Source organism: Petaurus breviceps, unplaced genomic scaffold (assembly GCF_028583685.1).
Source record: "Petaurus breviceps papuanus isolate PSGF00001 unplaced genomic scaffold, PetGlider_PUasm1.0 174, whole genome shotgun sequence".
NCBI classification, from domain to species: Eukaryota; Metazoa; Chordata; class Mammalia; order Diprotodontia; family Petauridae; genus Petaurus; species Petaurus breviceps.
In genome coordinates, this window is record NW_027185761.1 from 75,694,629 (window position 1) to 75,711,141 (window position 16,513).

General features: G+C 53.4%; 1 protein-coding gene across 1 annotated transcript in view; it reads left to right on the forward strand.

Annotated features, from left to right (window-relative positions):
- MINDY4 (MINDY lysine 48 deubiquitinase 4) overlaps window positions 1–14,075 on the forward strand; it is a 135,371-nt gene extending 121,296 nt beyond the window's left edge. Inside the window, exons 18-20 of the mRNA XM_069084589.1 lie at window positions 2,751–2,931; window positions 4,827–4,899; window positions 13,739–14,075. Coding sequence (XP_068940690.1) covers window positions 2,751–2,931; window positions 4,827–4,899; window positions 13,739–13,787 — 303 coding nt within the window. The 3' untranslated portion in view covers window positions 13,788–14,075. The remainder of the gene's footprint in view (window positions 1–2,750; window positions 2,932–4,826; window positions 4,900–13,738) is intronic.
- Window positions 14,076–16,513: the final 2,438 nt, after the last annotated feature.

Below are 16,513 nucleotides of genomic sequence, written 5' to 3' on the forward strand. Positions count from 1 at the left end.
CCCCCCCCCACTCTCCTGTAGGGTGAGATACCCTATTTAGTGTATATGTCATTCCCTCCCCAAGCCAAATTCAATGAGAATAAGTTTGACCCATTCCCTTTTGCCTTCCTATTCTTCCCCTCCATTATAACCATTTTCCCTTGCCTCTTCTATATGATAGTTTACCCCATTCTGTCTCTCCCCATCTCCTCTCATTATATTCCTCTCTCACCTCTCAATTTCACCTTTTAAGTATCATCCCTTCCTATTAAATTGTTCCTGTGCCCTCTATGTATGCCTGTAAACATATTTCTATTCCCTTCAATTATTCTCATGCTGAGAAAAGTTTCATAACTTACAATTATTGTTTTTCCATGTAGGAATGTTAATAGTTCAACTTTGATAAGTTCCTTATGATTTCTTTTCCCTGTTTTACTTTCTCATGCTTCTCTTGCTTCTTGTTTCTGAATGTCAAATTTTCTATTCAACTCTGGTTTTTTCATCAAGAATGCTTGAAAGTCCTCTATTCTACTGAATAGCCATATTTTCCCCTGAAACATGATACTCAGTTTTGCTGGGTAGATGGTTCTTGGTTTTAATCCCAGCTCCTTTGGCCTCCAGAATATCATATTCCAAGCCCTTTGATCCCTCAGTGTAGAAGCTGCCAGATCCTGAGTTATCCTTATTGTGTTTCCACAATATTCAAATTGTTTCTTCCTGGCTCTTTGTAATATTCTCTCTTTGATCTGGGAATTTCGGAACCTGGCTATAATATTCCTAGGAGTTTTCTTTTTGGGATCTTTTTCAGGAGGTGATCAGTGTATTCTTTCAACCTCTATTTTGCCCTCTGGTTCTAAAACATCAGGGCAGTTTTCCTTGAGAATTTTTTGGTGGATGATTTCTAGGTTCTTTCTTTGATCATGGCTTTCAGATAGTCCAATAATTTTAAAATTATCTCTCCTGTATCTGTTTTCCAGGTCAGTGGTTTTTCCAATGAGATATTTCACATTGCCTTCTATTCTTTCATTTGTTTGAATCTGTTTAACAACATCTTGATTTCTCATAAAGTCACTAGCTTCAATTTTCTCCTATCTAATTCTGAAGGAATGATTCTCCTCAGTGAGCTTTTGAGATTCTTTTTCCATTTGGCAAATTCGGCTTTTTAAGGCATTCTTCTCCTCATTGGCTTTTTGAGCCTCTTTTGCCATTTGAGTTAGTCTATTTTTTTAAGGTGTTATTTTCCTCAGTCAGGCTATTGATTCTCATTTCATAATTTTCTTGCATCGTTCTCATTTCTCTTCCCAAGTTTTCCTCCACTTCTCTTACTTGGTTTTCAAAATGCTTCCTAAGGTCCTCTATGGCCTGTAACCAGCAAGTATTTTTTTTTGGAAGATTCTGGTACAGGAGTTCTGACTTTGCTGTCTTCCTCCTGTTCCATGCTTTGATCCTTTTTGTCCCCAAAATAGGAGTGCAAAGTTGGATTGCTTTGCTTCCTTTGCTTGCTCATGTTGCCACTCAATTACTTGACTTTTGAGCTTTTTGCAACAGTAGGACTCCTGCTACCAGACAGGGGAGCTTTGTCCCAATCACTGGGGTCTTCACAGCTGCTGGAGCTGTTAGTTGGTACCCTCTCTAAGCCTCTGCATGCTCTGGCAAACTGGTCACATACCCCAGGACCTCCACCCTGGACCGCAATCCAGATCCAAGCAGGTACAAGCAAGAGCCATTGTCCCTCAGACTGGTGTCTTGGTCCCCCTATAGTCTGCAAGCCAGGAGCTGAAGCTGCCACGTGGCAGCGGCTGCATGGCCATGGCGCCTCAGCGGCTTCTCCTTCTAGGGGATAAAGGCCAGCCACACTCCCAAACTACTGGATCCCAAAGTCCTCACTGCACTGACTTTTCACTTTGTCCTTAGCATTTATGTGTTGATAATTCTGGAAACCGCCACAGCTGCTGGTGATCTGAAGTCTCTCCAGCCAGTGGCTTGGCTGTGGCTGCCCTGAGGCTAAAACCTTGGGCTCCTGCAGGGCTGGGCTCGGCTCCCAGAGCACTGGGCTGTTCCCTTCCTGCCGGCCTGCTGGACTGTCTTCAGCGGGAGGTTAGCTTCTCTCTGTCATTTTGTCGGTTCTGTCGCTCCAAAGTTTGTCTGGAGTCATTTTTTGCATGAATTGGAGGAGGTGGAAGCTGGAACTGCACCTTTCATATTTAGCCTGTATGTATTTTGTGGGTACTTTTCCCCCCTTAGTATGTAAGCTCATTATGGACTGGGATTGGTTTATTACTTGTATCCTCCAGCTGGCTCAGCTTCCAGAATGGGGCAGACGTATAACAAACACTCGGACTGATTGGTTGCTTGGAAGTGTCAGCTTGGCTCTTTCTGTGTGTGAGCATGTATACACGTATCTGCACATGTGACCTCCAGACATCCTTGTGGTTATGTGGACAGCGCGTGGATCAGCCTGTCAGTCCCTGTGTCTTGGACAAGCCCAGTTGTTTCTCTGATCTAAAGCCTCCTTTTTTAATGCCAAGCTGCTTCTGGTGATGTCCTGGCCACAAGGCCTGGGAACAAGCCCAGGCGGGCTCTGCTGGCAGCAGCGCTGCTGCCAGGAGTGTGCGCGTGCCCTCGGCCACTGGGCATCATGGGGAGCACGTGGGCAAGGCCGTTGTGTAGACGCTGGCTCCTTCTTCCCAGTCGTGGCCCCTCTGCTCCTCAGGCAGTGAGACCTGCACTGCTTCTGGGCTTGCTCTACATTCTGCCCTCTCCCCTCTCAGGTCGGCTGCTATCTAAAGACTCCCAGGTATCCCATCTGGGTTGTGTGCAGCGAGAGTCACTTCAGCATCATCTTCAGCCTGCAGCGAGACCTGCTCAGTGACTGGAAAGTGGAGAGAATATTTGACCTCTATTACTACGATGGGCTGGCTAACCAGCAGGGGGAGATTCGGCTGACGATAGGTATGTGGCTTAGCTCAGGTCTCACCTTTCCTCCTGGAGGGGGCAGAAGGAACCTGGCCCTGCTGGCTGCCCCGCTCTGTGCCTGGCATTATGCACAGGACACAAGAATATGGGTGCTTTCTCCTAGGGAACCTGAAATAAGATGTACACGTGGGGAAGTTGGGATGTCAGCACAAGAGGCTGAGAGCTCTGACCAGTAGTGGAGGTGCTTTCTGAAGAAGGTGGGCCATGAGAGGCTCAAGCTACAGGCCGGGAGGAGGCCCGATGTCCTCAGGGCTTGGGAGAAGACTGGCATGGCTGACCAGAGCTTGTGTGGAGGCTGGACAGAGGCCACAGGGTTTGAAAGGAGGAGTGCTCTGGGCTGTGTTGTCTTATCGTTTGAGTTCTTACATCTCATGGCTCCAAGCTTGACTTTTAAAACCCATTAAGTTCAGTAGTGTTAGCACCCACTCAACAAGACAGTTTTCACCTCCCTCAGGACCTGCCAAGAGGCATATTTACATTTGACCTTGTGTAATGCCTGTAGAGGGGCTGGTGAGTTCCCCTTCACTGCGGGTCTCCAAGCAGAGGATGGACCTCCCTGCTCAGCTTAGTTAGAGGGAGGATTCTTATTTCAGCATCTGGAGTGCTTCCCAACTCTTTCTGAGGAGCAGGGAGCTCTCCTTCCTCATCTATTCCCCCAGTAACCAGTGATGTGCATGTGTGTGAGAATGCCATTTTGGTGATGAGACCAACATTGTGGGCTGACTCTTTGGCAGCCTGTGGTCCAGTGAAAGTAAACTGCCCCCCCCACTCCAACCTCAGGCATTCTCTAACCACCAAACCTCACGGTCATAGACTGTCAGGTGCTACCTGTGACCCAGTTCCCCTCTCCCACATTTATTCCTTGTTTATGTCAGGCAGCAATGCCTGCTTCAGCACATTCTCTCCTTCCCCCTCCCCAGGGGAGAGGGTCTCCAGTGACCAAGACCTGGGCTTGAGCGCCAGACTGTCCCAGCACAAGGACTTTGCCTTTCCCAGGTTACACAGCCCAGGAAAACGTGAGAGGTGATGAAGCATGGCCATGGGACTCAGCTCTGGCCTAGACAGTACTGGTCTAACCTCTCTAGCCTTACCGTTCCAGGAGTGATGAGACTCAGGGGACCTGAGGGTCACTTTCTGCTTGCTTAATATGGAGATGACTGTGATGGCCATTGAGTTAGATGATTGGCCCAGCCCAGGAGAATTAAGATCAGGTGAACCTGGGACCCATTACCTGCTTAATTTCTCATTTGACTAGATTTGGTTCAGCAGAGCTCTGCAAGTGTGATCTAGCCAGCCTTCACTCTATGCTGTGCACTGCTCTGGGGGCCAGTGATGCAAAGGTGAACATGAGAAGAGTCCTTGTTACGGCACACAGGTCCTGCCTTCTCCTGGGGAGACTGTGTGCTTTCAGGGGCTGGGCAGTGGGACTGAGCCCTGGTGAGCCTTGTGGGGAGATAGGCTGGAGCTTTAGGATGAAGGAAGGTGGGAGTGAGAGACTGAGGATGCCCACCTGGGGCCAGCCAGGGCAGAGAGAGAAAGAGAGAGGAGCGTCATCCAAGGGAGATCAGCAGGGGGGAATATGGTAGGGAAGCCTGGACAGCTGGGCTTGCTGGTCACCTGAGCACTCTGTGCTTGACCCTAGAGGCTATATAAGCCTGGGGAGCTTCTTGAGCAGGGAAGTAATGTGGCAGCTTTGGGGGATGCATGAGAGAGGAGAAAAGGGCAGGTGTGGATGGAGACCCATATGGACACTCCTGATGGCTGGAGTGAGAGGTCCTCAGCTGGGGGGTGCTCACAGGAGGGCTCCTGAGGGTCAGTGAGAAGGGAGAGCTGGGTGTTCTTGGGAGCCAACAAAATCTCCTCCCTTCCAGATACAACCCAGCCCATGCCTGGAGGCAGAGAGAAGGACCTCATTCCTCCCCTCGAACACTGCATCCGAACCAAGTAAGTCGGCTGCCCTCCAAAAGGCAGGGGCAGAATCCACTTGAGGAGCTGGCCTGAGATCCTTGTCTTTCCAGACCTCGTCTTAGTCCCTTCTCACAACTGGGTAATCTCAGGAGGCCTGGGTGGCTATACGTATTCTGGAGAAGTAACCTGGTCTGTAGCTCCAAAGCCAGCAAGGGGCAGACCCAAGTTGAAAACCAGGCCTCTGCTCAGACCTCCAGGCCAGGGAAGCCTCTGGCAGAGGCCACGAAACAGCAGAGCAGACAGATGACAGCATTAGCTTCTGCTGGCTTCTTTGGAGTGAGTGGCGGCCCCTCCTCCTCTGTTGGGTAGAACTTGTTGGTTATTGTTACTGTTTGTGTAAAGTATTTTTCTGCCTCAGGGTGGTTGTGAGGAAATGCTTGATACGATGTAAAATGCTAAAGAAATGTGAGTTATTTTTGTATATCAACCTGTAGTGATCGGAGTCTGGAAAAATCCATTCGTTGGTAGCCTTTGAGGAGTGAGTCATCCAGGAGGAACAAGGGAGTGGGCAGTGGTGGCCCCTGAGTGGGGAAAGGGAGTTCACTGGTCTCAGAACTCAGCCCTTCTTTGATGTCAGCAGAGAAGCCAAGAGCCAGAGGCATCTCATAGACAGGAAACGGGATATTACTGGGGAGCCCCAAGAATGACAGAAGGACCTTTCGAGGTCAACCAGTCCAGCCCCATCATTTTACAGATGAAGAAGCACAGGCCCAAACAAGGGAAGGAATTTGCCTCTGGTCACCTACGTAAGAAGCCTCAAAGCCAAGATTTGAATCCGGGCCCTCTGTCTGCAGATACAGGGTTCTTTCTCCTCCCTCCTAGCCACTCCTGTGAAATGAGAAGAGACAAGTCTCCCAGCATGTGGAGGGAGCTGATGATATCCAGACAGGCTGTGGAGAGTGTGGTGCCTGCCTGCCCACCCACCTCCGTGTACCCAGCAACTCTGGCTGCTTGCAGGACAGAGCCCTCCCAGAAAGGGAAAAGGTCAAGAACCTGAAAGCGGGGCTAGCCAGGCCCATCCACGGAGAGATATGGTCACCTCAGGCAGCCTGCCTTGCTCTCTGTCTTCTTGTGTTCCCTCTGTCTGCACTTTGGATTCTTCACTGCGGCTTGGACTTCTTGGACTGTGGAAAGATAGGCCCCTTCAGAGATCTGTAAGGTTCCCCAATGGGACCTTTTGTGGTGTCTCCCTTTCCTTAGGCCTTCTTGCAGCAGGGAGAACAAGGCATCCTTGTGGTTCTGAGCAGGAAGGATGATGCAGCCTCTCCTTCCAGAGGGACTCTAGGCCAGGCCAGCGTCCATCCCAGACAACAGCTCCTCACCTTCTTCAGACATTTAAACTCATGACAGCAAATCAGGTGTCTGAGTGTGGTCCCTATGGCACCAGTGCGGGAGGGCCTGCCAGCACAGGGAGCATGGCCAAGGGCCCTGTTGGAAGGAACACATGGGGCAGTGTGGGGGCATTTGGGTCTCCGTCCTCTGCTGTGGGCATCTGCTGGGTGGCAGTGACTACAAAGCCTCTCCCTGACGGGCAGATCGGGATGAGCAGAAGCTCCCAGGGCCACCAGAGCCTGACTCGGACTTGCCTGAGTGCTGCCTCAGGTTCCAGGGGTCCAGATAATTAACTTGGGCTTAGGAAGACTTTTTTTTTTAATTCTTATTAAATCCCTGAGCATTAATTTATATCCCCGAACCCATTTTGCAGACCTTTCAAAAAAAAGCCACAGGAGCTTTGTCCATGCTGGGGTTGTGGGGCTCTCCTTCCTCTCAAGGCCCCCTCTAACTGCCGTGAAAATGATTGACTCCAAGAACAAGAACTGAAGGCCGAGGAAGCACGGCTCTGTCTTTAAGTTTTTCTCATTCTGCCCACCAGTCACTATCAGGCTCTGTTTTCACTTCTCTCCCTCCCTGCACAGAACCTGCGCTCCCTGCAAACTAGGGGGGCTCCACCGGGATATCTGTGGACGTGTAAGGTTACAGGCATATCATAGAGCCACGTGAGGGAATCCTGACCACACGTCTCTCTACAGCATAGAGGGGGTGTCTTGTAACTGGCTTTATGAGTGTTCACCTGTGAGTCTGAGGATAGCCCTGGGGCGGGGAGTGAGGGGAGACAGTTAACCAGGGCCTACAAGTGAAGGCAAGTTTGTGCATGCAGAGAGAGAGGCCGAAGGCATCTGAAACGAGTGAGAATCATGCATTCGGGCCTAGAGGAAGGAGTGAGCAGGAGTGAAGACCCCTAAGAGAGAAGGCATGTGGGGAGGAGAAGAAAGTAGGAAGATGGTGAACGATCCACCCGTGAGGAGGCCCTCGAGGTTTTGTTATCCCATTTTACAGATGAGGAAACCGAGGCTCACAGCTTAGAAGTTTGAGAGGCCAGATTGGGAGCCTGGTCTTTCTGACTCTAAGTCCAACACTGTCTGCTCCCTCCCCTGAAGCTCTTTGGAGTGCCTCTAATCAGAAGTGATGGACTCTTGCAAGCATTTAATGATAATTTATTAGGCAATTAATGATAAGCACAAGCCCTTGAAACAACCGTCTGCATACTCCAGCTCATCTGCCCTATTGTCTGTCGTTGGGACGGGGCGCCCTGTGGTCAGCATCTTAGTTGCTGCCCTGGCACCCCCCTGGGACCCCCTGCCCCTCACTTCGGTCATCTTCCTGGAAGTACTGTCCTCCATTCCTCTCCTCTGCCACCATGGCCTTCACACATGGATGTTGCCTGCATTGTGGCTTGTTGACCCCCGCCTCTCCTGGGTACACAGGAGACCCCTCTGCCCACAGACCAACAGGACTAGTCTGGCGGAGAGTCTGAAGCCAGGTCAGAAGGGACACCATTGAAGGAACGTGGGGAAGAGAAGGCTCAGCTGCCGTGTGGGGGGCCTGCCCCAGAAAGGCTAGTGGAGAGTAGAGCCCTAGGCGACGACCCACCCTGCCCTGACTTGGCCTCAGTCTCCTCTCCCATGTTCCCACTGCCCAGGGATGGGACTTCTGCTCCTTTTCATAGACATGCCTTCCTCTTAGCCTGTGGGACTTGCCTCCCAACCTTCCTGCCCACTTGGTGCTTCTCTGTGATGGTGCCAGGACAAGACAGCCTGTTAGAGAATCTCTGTCTTCAAATACCTGTAGAGAGCTTCTGGAGAAGAAGGGGTGGGCCTGTCTGGCATCCCTTCAGAGCCCAGTCTAGGGAGAGGTGCCAGGGAGAGAGGGCTCTCAGTTCATTCTGCTGTAGACCTTTCTCAAACCGAGTGGCCTGACCCACCTGCCTGTGGTGGAAGAAAGATGGCCCTCTGAGGTTCTGAGTGCGGGCCTCTCCCTTTGTGGTTGAGACGAGCTCAAGTGGATGTCTCGCTTCCAGCAGAGTGAGCAACGCCTCTGTGCAGATTCCAGCGCAGTGGGGTGTCGTGGCGTGTGCAAGGAAGGCAGGCTGCCCCATGGGGCCTGTGGCCAGTCAGCTTTAACCCCCAGACCCCCAGGTATCCTCACCAGCCTTCCCCTGCCGGAGCTTCATTTCTGAGTGATAAGACACTATTCCTTCTTCAGATACAAATGCCCTAAAGAGGGCCATTAAAAAAGCACTTGCTAACCATCTCCTATATCCTAGGCCCTGTGCATACAGAGGCCCCACTGTCAGTGAGCTCAGTCAGATGGGAGACAACATATATATAAATCACCAGAGATGATGAAGGGTCCTTATTGGTCATTAGGACAAATCATTCATATAAATTAGGTCATCAGCTTCTTCCCAGTGAGTTTGCTCTGAAAGGAGGGAATGATAAGTGGCAGCCAGAAGCTGGACCAAGAGACCAACCACCCCTCTGGTCACGGCCACTGCCAAGCTCCAACAACTGGACAGTGCCCGCGGGGCAGCGCTGGCCACCTGGCCTGGGGAGAGGGGCAGCTGGAGAGCAAATAAAAATGGAGGAAGAGGAAATAGGAGGAGACGCAGATTTTCTTGGGAGCGTTTCCAGTCATAAACACAAAGCATTCCTACAAGGTCACATGCTGTCCCATCTATCATCAGGCAGATTAAAGGAACATCCTCATTGCTCTTTTCATGTATAAAGAAACATTCATTCAATGTGTTGAAAGAAATGCAGCCATTTGGAAAGGGAGCCGAAACAGGCCTCTGGAGGTGGAGGCCAGAGGCCACTCTCAGGTCACACAGGTGGGCTGAGGCAGTCCTTGTATGGGACGGAGGGCTCCCCTTCACATTCGAACCTCCCTGGGTAGCACTCCCATGATCCTCTAGCTGTGGGAGAGCAGCTTCAAAAGCAGGGTGGGTTGGGGGAGTCACTGGGCAAAGGGCTTCTGTTCTTCCCCCAGGGCTCATGTTGTATGCCAGGGTCACCAGGCCCCAGGATGGCCAGGAGCCTGTGGGCCAGCAACTGCTCTAAGCCCGGCAGACACTAAGAAAGACAAAAGCCAGTCCGGCAGATAAGCCATGCACAGACCGACCAGCCAGCCAGGGACAAGGAAAGGCTTCCTGGACAAGGTGGGATTTAATCTGGGACCTAAAAACCTCCAGCATGAGGCACAAATGTTGCCCCCGCCATGCTGCCTCTAGCCCAATCCCTGCCAAGAGAGCAGGTGGGGCATTCATCAGTGGACTGGCAGGACCGTGTCAGGGAACCTCCCCTGCCCGGTGGGTTTTACAGCCCTGGGTGACGCTGCCGACCCTGACACTGGAGACCCCGTGGGAGCTGTTACATTCAGCAGACGGGTTAAGTGCTTGTGGTGGTGGAGGCACTGAGGATGCAGAGGCTGCTTTCTGGGGGCAGAAGAGAGATGCTGAGGAGTCTGTGCTCCCTTCCTCCTTCCCCACCCCTTGCATTGCCTGGGTCACAGAGCAGCCTGGAGCTGAGGCAGGGCCTGCCTTCCCAAGTGGCTCCACGGGTTGCGATGCTGAGAGCTGTTCTCTGCCTGTGGCAAGAACTGCCCTTGGAATCGTCATTAGATGGGATGTCCTGGGTCCCAGAACTTCACTCGGGAAGGACCCAGCTGGCACCTGGATGGGAACCTCCTTGAATCCCTGAGCCCTGGCGAGGGACCCCAGGGAGGCAGAACTCTTCGCCGTCCTGCCTGCCTGACCAGGGAGGCGTGGGCTCAGTGTACACGGGGCGGGGGGCTGAGGCCGCCTCCCCTGCCCTGTGCCCTCCTGCTTTCCCTAGCACCAGCTTTGTGCTGGGCACTGGGCCAAGAGCTGGTGATAAGGCAGAAATTCAGACCCTCGTGCCCCAAGGAGCTTACAGTCCAGTGGGGAAGACACGCACATCACAAGGTTCATACCAGGTATAAAATGGGAGGGAGAGCATTCAAGGCATGAGGGACTGCCAGGGCAAAGGCATGGAGATGAGAAGGTGGGCGTTGGGTTTGAGAAGCTGTAGAAGACCAGCAGCTCCAACCCCTTCACTTTACAGATCGAGAAACTGAAGCACAGAAAGGTGACTTAGCCAGGGTCACACAGTGTTGAAAGTGAGATTTGAACTCAGTCTTCCAGGGCCCATTCACTATACCATCATCTTATTCAGTCCTCTCCTCTGGTGCATCAGGAGATAGGCTCAAGGTGACATTGAGTGGGAGGGAAGCTCTGAGGCTAGCTTAGTGGAGAGCACACCCTTCAAGGCTCACTTCCAGAGCCTCTTCCTCTAGGAAGCCTTCCCTGATTTCTACTCCCCCCCACACACTTCTTGGTGTATGCCAGGCAGTTTCAGGCCAAAGGAAGGGCCAGAAGCTCCTGGCCAGAGGGCCCCAGCGACTGTCAGTCAGTCAACAGGCACTGGGCTAAGCTCTTGGGTTGCAAAGAAAGGCAAAAACTATGCAGGCCCTGGAGAAGCCCCGGGCCCCGTCGGGGAGAGGACATGCCAGCGGCCATGACGCCAATTGGAAGGCTCTGGAAGAAAGGGGGCCAAGGGCCTTGCGGCCTCCCTGCGCCCGCCTCAGGAAGTGGCTCGCACCACATCGACTTTTCTCAGGGTCCTCAAGTGCTCTTTGGGAGCAGAGAGTCAGAAAACAGTATTTTCTTTTTCATCCCCATCAGATAAAATGCCATTGTAATCTAAAGCAGATCCAGTCTCTGTGGCCCCAGCTCAAAGGGCTCAGATTACAAAGGAAACGCCTTTTGTTTTTGCCCCTTGATTCACAAATAGCTCAAAGGGAAAGAGTTGGTCGTTGGGCCTCTAGGAAGTGGGCCCTCCCCTGACTGAGAACGTTCTCCTTCTCCTCCCTTTCCTCCCCCTCCTGATGCTGCCATACACTGGTGGGGCATGGGCCCGACTCCTGCTTGCAAGGCCGGCATCCACACCCCCAGTCTGATCCAGCCCCTGGGACATTTCCTCTTCGCAGGAGGCTGAGTTTGGCCTTGAACCCAGGGCTCCCAGGTCTTAGTCAAATGTGCTTTTCATTACCCCATGGCCCTAGTGATGCTGACAACTGCCCTGGGGTGTCCTGTGAATAATGATTGGGTGAGGAAATGGAAGCCTAGGAAGCAGAGATACCTCACCCAGTTTTCCATAGTAAGCCAGTGGCAGAATCAGGACTAGAACCCAGGACTAGAGTCCCAGAGGGGTCAGGACATGTAGGAGTGGTGTTCACACAAGAAAGGACTGCTCCTGCGTCCTAGTGTGAGCTAATTGCCGATTGCCAGGCCTCCATCCTGAGTCCAGCTCCTGGTCTCAGGACCCAGATGTTCCTGGCACTGTCCCGAGACCATATCAGCAAAGACTCCTGAGATGGTGGTGATTTGTAGTCACAGCTGAATGAGAAGCAGCAGAAATCAAGCATTTGTCCGGAGTCCAGAGAGGAAAGACCTCGGGGTTTGTTCCTGGGCCGTTGGGAGGCATATTGGAATCAGAACGTCAGTTGGTGGCAGGACATTGGAGAACCTAGTCTGAGGAGGGCAGGGGCCACCTCCTTTGTCCTCAGACTCATCCCCAGGCAGGCCATTCCCCCCTCCCTGCTCCAGCTCACCTCCTCTTGCCCGGCGGTCTGTACCCACGCATTGACCCTCAGCTGCACCGTAGTTGGACCCATCTCCCCAGTAACAGGCCTTGGCATTGGCCCCTTCATAACATAGCTAGAACTGTGGGTCTGCCCCATGGGCGAAGGGCACAGCTGTGTCTCTTTCCTGAGGACCTGGCCCAGGGCTCAGCACTTAGGAGGCCCTCTGCTTGGGTTTGGGGCAGCACCACAGGGGAGAGTGCCTTTTACAGGTGGGCACTCGTGGGCACTTTGGAAAGAGCCTGACCACTTTCCCAACTACAATCCATTCTGACCTCCGAGTTGCTCAGTTGTAGGCTCAGCTCATTGTCCATTTGGAATAAGATCCGGGTGTCCAGGGATGACCTTCAGCATGGGCAGTTGGCTAGTTCATCCATTGTGGTTTAGGGGTGTTTGCCTTGGGGGCGCCTAGCCTGATCTTTCCCCATGTTCCTGAGGGTCTTGTGAAAGGAAGGCCAAGAAGCCTGGCCCACAGGAGGGATACACTTAGTGCAGCATGCTGGGTAAAAAGGGTCCTCAGGGAGCTTGGAGATGGAGTCCGAGTAGCTGCGTGGGGGGTGTGCTTGGCGCACCAGTGGTGGCCAGTTGTCAGCACAGTTCTCTGTGGGTGCCCATCATTGACTCTTGTGTGGGCCGGGCGCGTCCAAGGAGGGCCTCCATCTGCTCCATTAGGAATTGTCCCATTGGTGGCACTGGAAGGTTCACCAAGAGCTCCCTTCATCTTAGAGATGCTTCCTTCTCCTCACTGCACCGCTGTAGTCTCCTGACTGGAGCACGGCAGATTTCTCTGTGCCCATTCTTTAGCTAGGTATGTCTTTGTGAAGATGAGTCTGCTTTAGAGACTCACCATTGAAATCCTGCCAGCCCTTCACATGCTTTCGGAGCCCTCGGCACAACCATTGTCTCTCATTGGGATCAGGGGAGGAGTGGGGCACCTCCCAGCCCTTGGGCCTGAGCTGCCTCTTCTGGCCTCATTCTCCCCATTGACCTGTTGTGTTTTCTTGAAGTCAGGTCCCTCCTAGACCTCTCCTTTGTCCTCCACAGAGGCCTGTGTTTGCTTACAGTTAGGGGGAGCACTGTAAGGCAAGGTGAGTGAGCCAGTGACCACAGAAAGGAGGTGTGGAGCCCTGTGGACTCAGCTGATCCCAGAGCCCAGAGCCTTCCTCACTGCCTGTCACGGCTGGCCCTCCCACCTCTCTGCCTTTGCACCAGCTGCACCACACGCCTGGAGTGACTGGATGGCTCTCACTGTGCTGGGCTCCAGGGATATAGACACAAGCTGCCCTCAGGGAGCTAATCTTCTAAGGAGAAAAGACAAGGCATCGAGGGGACCTAGAAAGTGGGGGTGGCTTTGGTGGCCCCTCTGAATCCCTTTCAAAGCTCGGCCTCAGGCGTTTCCAGACCCACCCACCCCTTCCCACTTACACATGATCATCTCTCCCAGAGACAGGACCCTCTCTGAGGGCAGAGACAAGTGCCTTTCTGTCTTTGTGTTACCCTGGCCTCTAACAGCCACTTGTGGATTGATGGATCCTGGTCCCTCCCGTCTGACGCCCCCTCATCCCACCCATCCTGCATTGTTCTGCCTCCTTGCTCCGGATCCCATCCCACCCCGTTCCTCTTCCTCGCTCCTTGGTCATGTCTGGTCCTGCCATGCCCCCGCCATGCCCCAGCTTTTCCTATTCCAGCCTGTCCTGCCTCCCGTGTCCCTCCACCATCTAACCCTTGGGGCTGGGGGCCAGGGATCCCCTGGAGCAGAGCCCTAGGTGTTGGCGGGTATCCTGCTCACGAACTTCCTCCCCTCTGTGCCCTCCAGGTGGAAGGATGCATTTGTGGACTGGAACGGTACAGAACCCATCCTGTGAGCCTGGGCTCTGGCAGCCCCAGCCCTGTAGCTGCTGCTGAGCTTCTGCCAAGGAACACAGAAATCCCCTCAAGTTTTCTTTTGGACCCACTTTGTCTGACAGGATCCAGCCTCCGGACATCCTAAAGCTGCCTGCCACCCGCCATTGTCTCCAAAGGCCTGCCTGAAGAAGAGCACTGTCTGGCAGCCTCCTCACTCCTGGGTTTTCTCCTTCCTTGACCCCAGGAAAAACCCAGAACAGCCCATGCTGCTCATTTTCCATCCCAGTAAAGCAGGGGCTCAGAGTGTTTGGCATGGGTCTGGTCTTGTTCCTTAAGGGCCTGGGGAAGGTCAGGGTGCATTGGGGTCTTCCCATGAGAGCTCATCTGCAGGGACAAGGCCTCCAGCATGCCTTCCCCGGGCAGATGGGCCTGAGGAAGGGCCCTGCCCCCATGTCACAGATTGTGGAATTGGCTGGGCTGTTGTCCAGGTCAGTGTCCCTTGGCCTTCATTCACCCTTCCCTTTAGCCACCTGCTGACTGTTGCTATCTAAGGGAGCCCATCCAGGAAGCCACCCCTGGCCCTGCCCTCATCGAGTTTATCGTCTAGTGGGTGAATGTGACCCAGCCTAGGAGCCAGGATAGAAAGTACCACAGGCTGTGTGCCCAAGACAGCTGCTGGCCAAAGGCTGGGACTGTCCGGGGTGGTGGGAGGGGGGGTGGGGCTCAAAGCAGCCCTCACAGCAGGGGGCCAAGGCTGTCTGCAGCTGGCCTTGGTTAAGAATAATGCTTCATAAACTTCTTGTTTGGGGATTACATATTCTCCCCTCCCTCCGGAGTTTCCCCACAAAAAATTCCTTTTCAAACTCCACCTTCTGTCCCAGCTGCACTTTTGTCCATGCCTGGACTGGAAGGAAGGGAACACTGACCATAGCAGACCTCTCCCATGGATCTTCAGTGGCTTCCCATGGCGTCTAGAATTAAAACACAAGCTGAATGTTTTCCACAGTCTGGCTCCTGTCCACCATCCCAGCCATTTCCCCACTCCTCCCTCACATCCCACCAGCTGTTCCCCAGACCCTCTGGTTGCCCCCTCCCCCCTCCTTCCTTGCTTGCTTATAGGGAGCCTCTCCTGTCTTCACCTTCATGGAATGACTTGGTCTGTAAATTTCTCTAGTAAAATGTAAGCTCCTGCAGGGCAGGGCCTGACCAGCACAGACCCTTAGGCTGTCTCAGGAGGACTGAAGGGGTTGGGGGAAAGCCCATGAGGGCCTTGCTGACCTCAAGGACAGGGAGGATAAGAGAGGGGGCAGAAAAGAGCCAGCAGCTTGGTGAGGGCTCTGGGAGCAGGCTTCAGGGGCCTGGGTCTTTGGTACTTTGTGCAGACTGGGGTGGCCTTTCCCTAGGCAGCCTCAGTCTCACCACATAAACATTTCCCAAGAGATGGCCTGCCGTATCTGGAGCTGGGCAGGGCTCCTTCATGGGAACATGCACCTTTAATAAGCCTGGGCTTTGCTCTAAGCATCTGTATTGGGTGTTTCTAATAAGGCTGCTCTGGAAAACAAGCTGGGTCCCTCTTGCCCAGCAGGGAACATAATCAGTAAACATACACGTCAGCAGTCAGCAGCTGCCGGCCCATGGTCAGCCCCCTCAATGAATCCCACATGTCTGCTCATGGCCTGACCCAGGTTTGCCCAGCAAGGTGGTGGTAGGGCCCTGCCTCGAGGCCTCTGGAGAAGCAGCTCAGGCCGGGAGCCCCTCCAGCTCTCAAACTCAGAAAATCCCTGATTTGGAGGACATTCTTCCTGGAAATCTGTTCTTCGGCCCCTCCCCAGTCCCCCCCCCCCCCCGGGTGCTCTGGTCCTCGACTTCCAGGGCTAGTCCCTGAGAAGCTCTTAAAGACTGACCAAGGCCATCTTGACTTTTGACCATTGCTCCAACCAAACCCTTGTGGAGCAGAGTCCCTCTTCGCCCTGGCTGCCAGTTGGGTACAGGACTGCACATGGAGTCTGCCCAGAACAGCCTGGTCGCCGAGGGTGGGACAGCCCTGTGCCTTCCATTGCTGCCGAGTGTCTGTGCTAATGCCAAGTAGCTGTTGGCCTTGTCATCAGTGGGCACTTCAATCAGAGCAGGAAGCTCGGCTTGCGGCTGATCTCTCCTGTACAGGTTTTATGTCAGATAGAAATGGGGAGTGCTCGTCCCTCCAGGCAGCCATTGGGCTGGGGGGTGGGGCGGCGTGCGTCACCACTCACTCCCCAGTGCCTCAGGGACCAAGTCCCAGGGCCTTGAATGGCAGCATCCCAGTGTTGAGGGGCTGCAGCATCCCTGACTTTACAGGGTAGCCCCTGGCAGCCACCATGCAGGGAGGTGCCTGTTCACAGCAGGCTACCAGCAAAAAGACTTCCTATAGATGGCTGAACTATTTATTTGTTTATTTTGCTTGGCCCCAGGGCCAGGTTGAGTTCTGGGAGGAGGAAATCGTTTTCCCTGTAGCAGCCTGGGGAGGAAGAGTGAGCCTTTGTGGGAAGCCTTGCTTAACCTCCTGCCCAGAGCCCTGGCCAGTCTTTTGGCCCTGCTGGGAAAAACAGAACATTCACCGTGTTGGTCAAGACATGCTTGGGAACCCTGGGATGAGACAGGGCTCTGATGCATTTCTCTCACAGAGCTTGGCCCTCATTTTCCAGGAAAAGGAATGCATTGGGGGGCCACAAGCAGATGACCCTTGCCCATTTCCTCTCCTCTTCCCTGT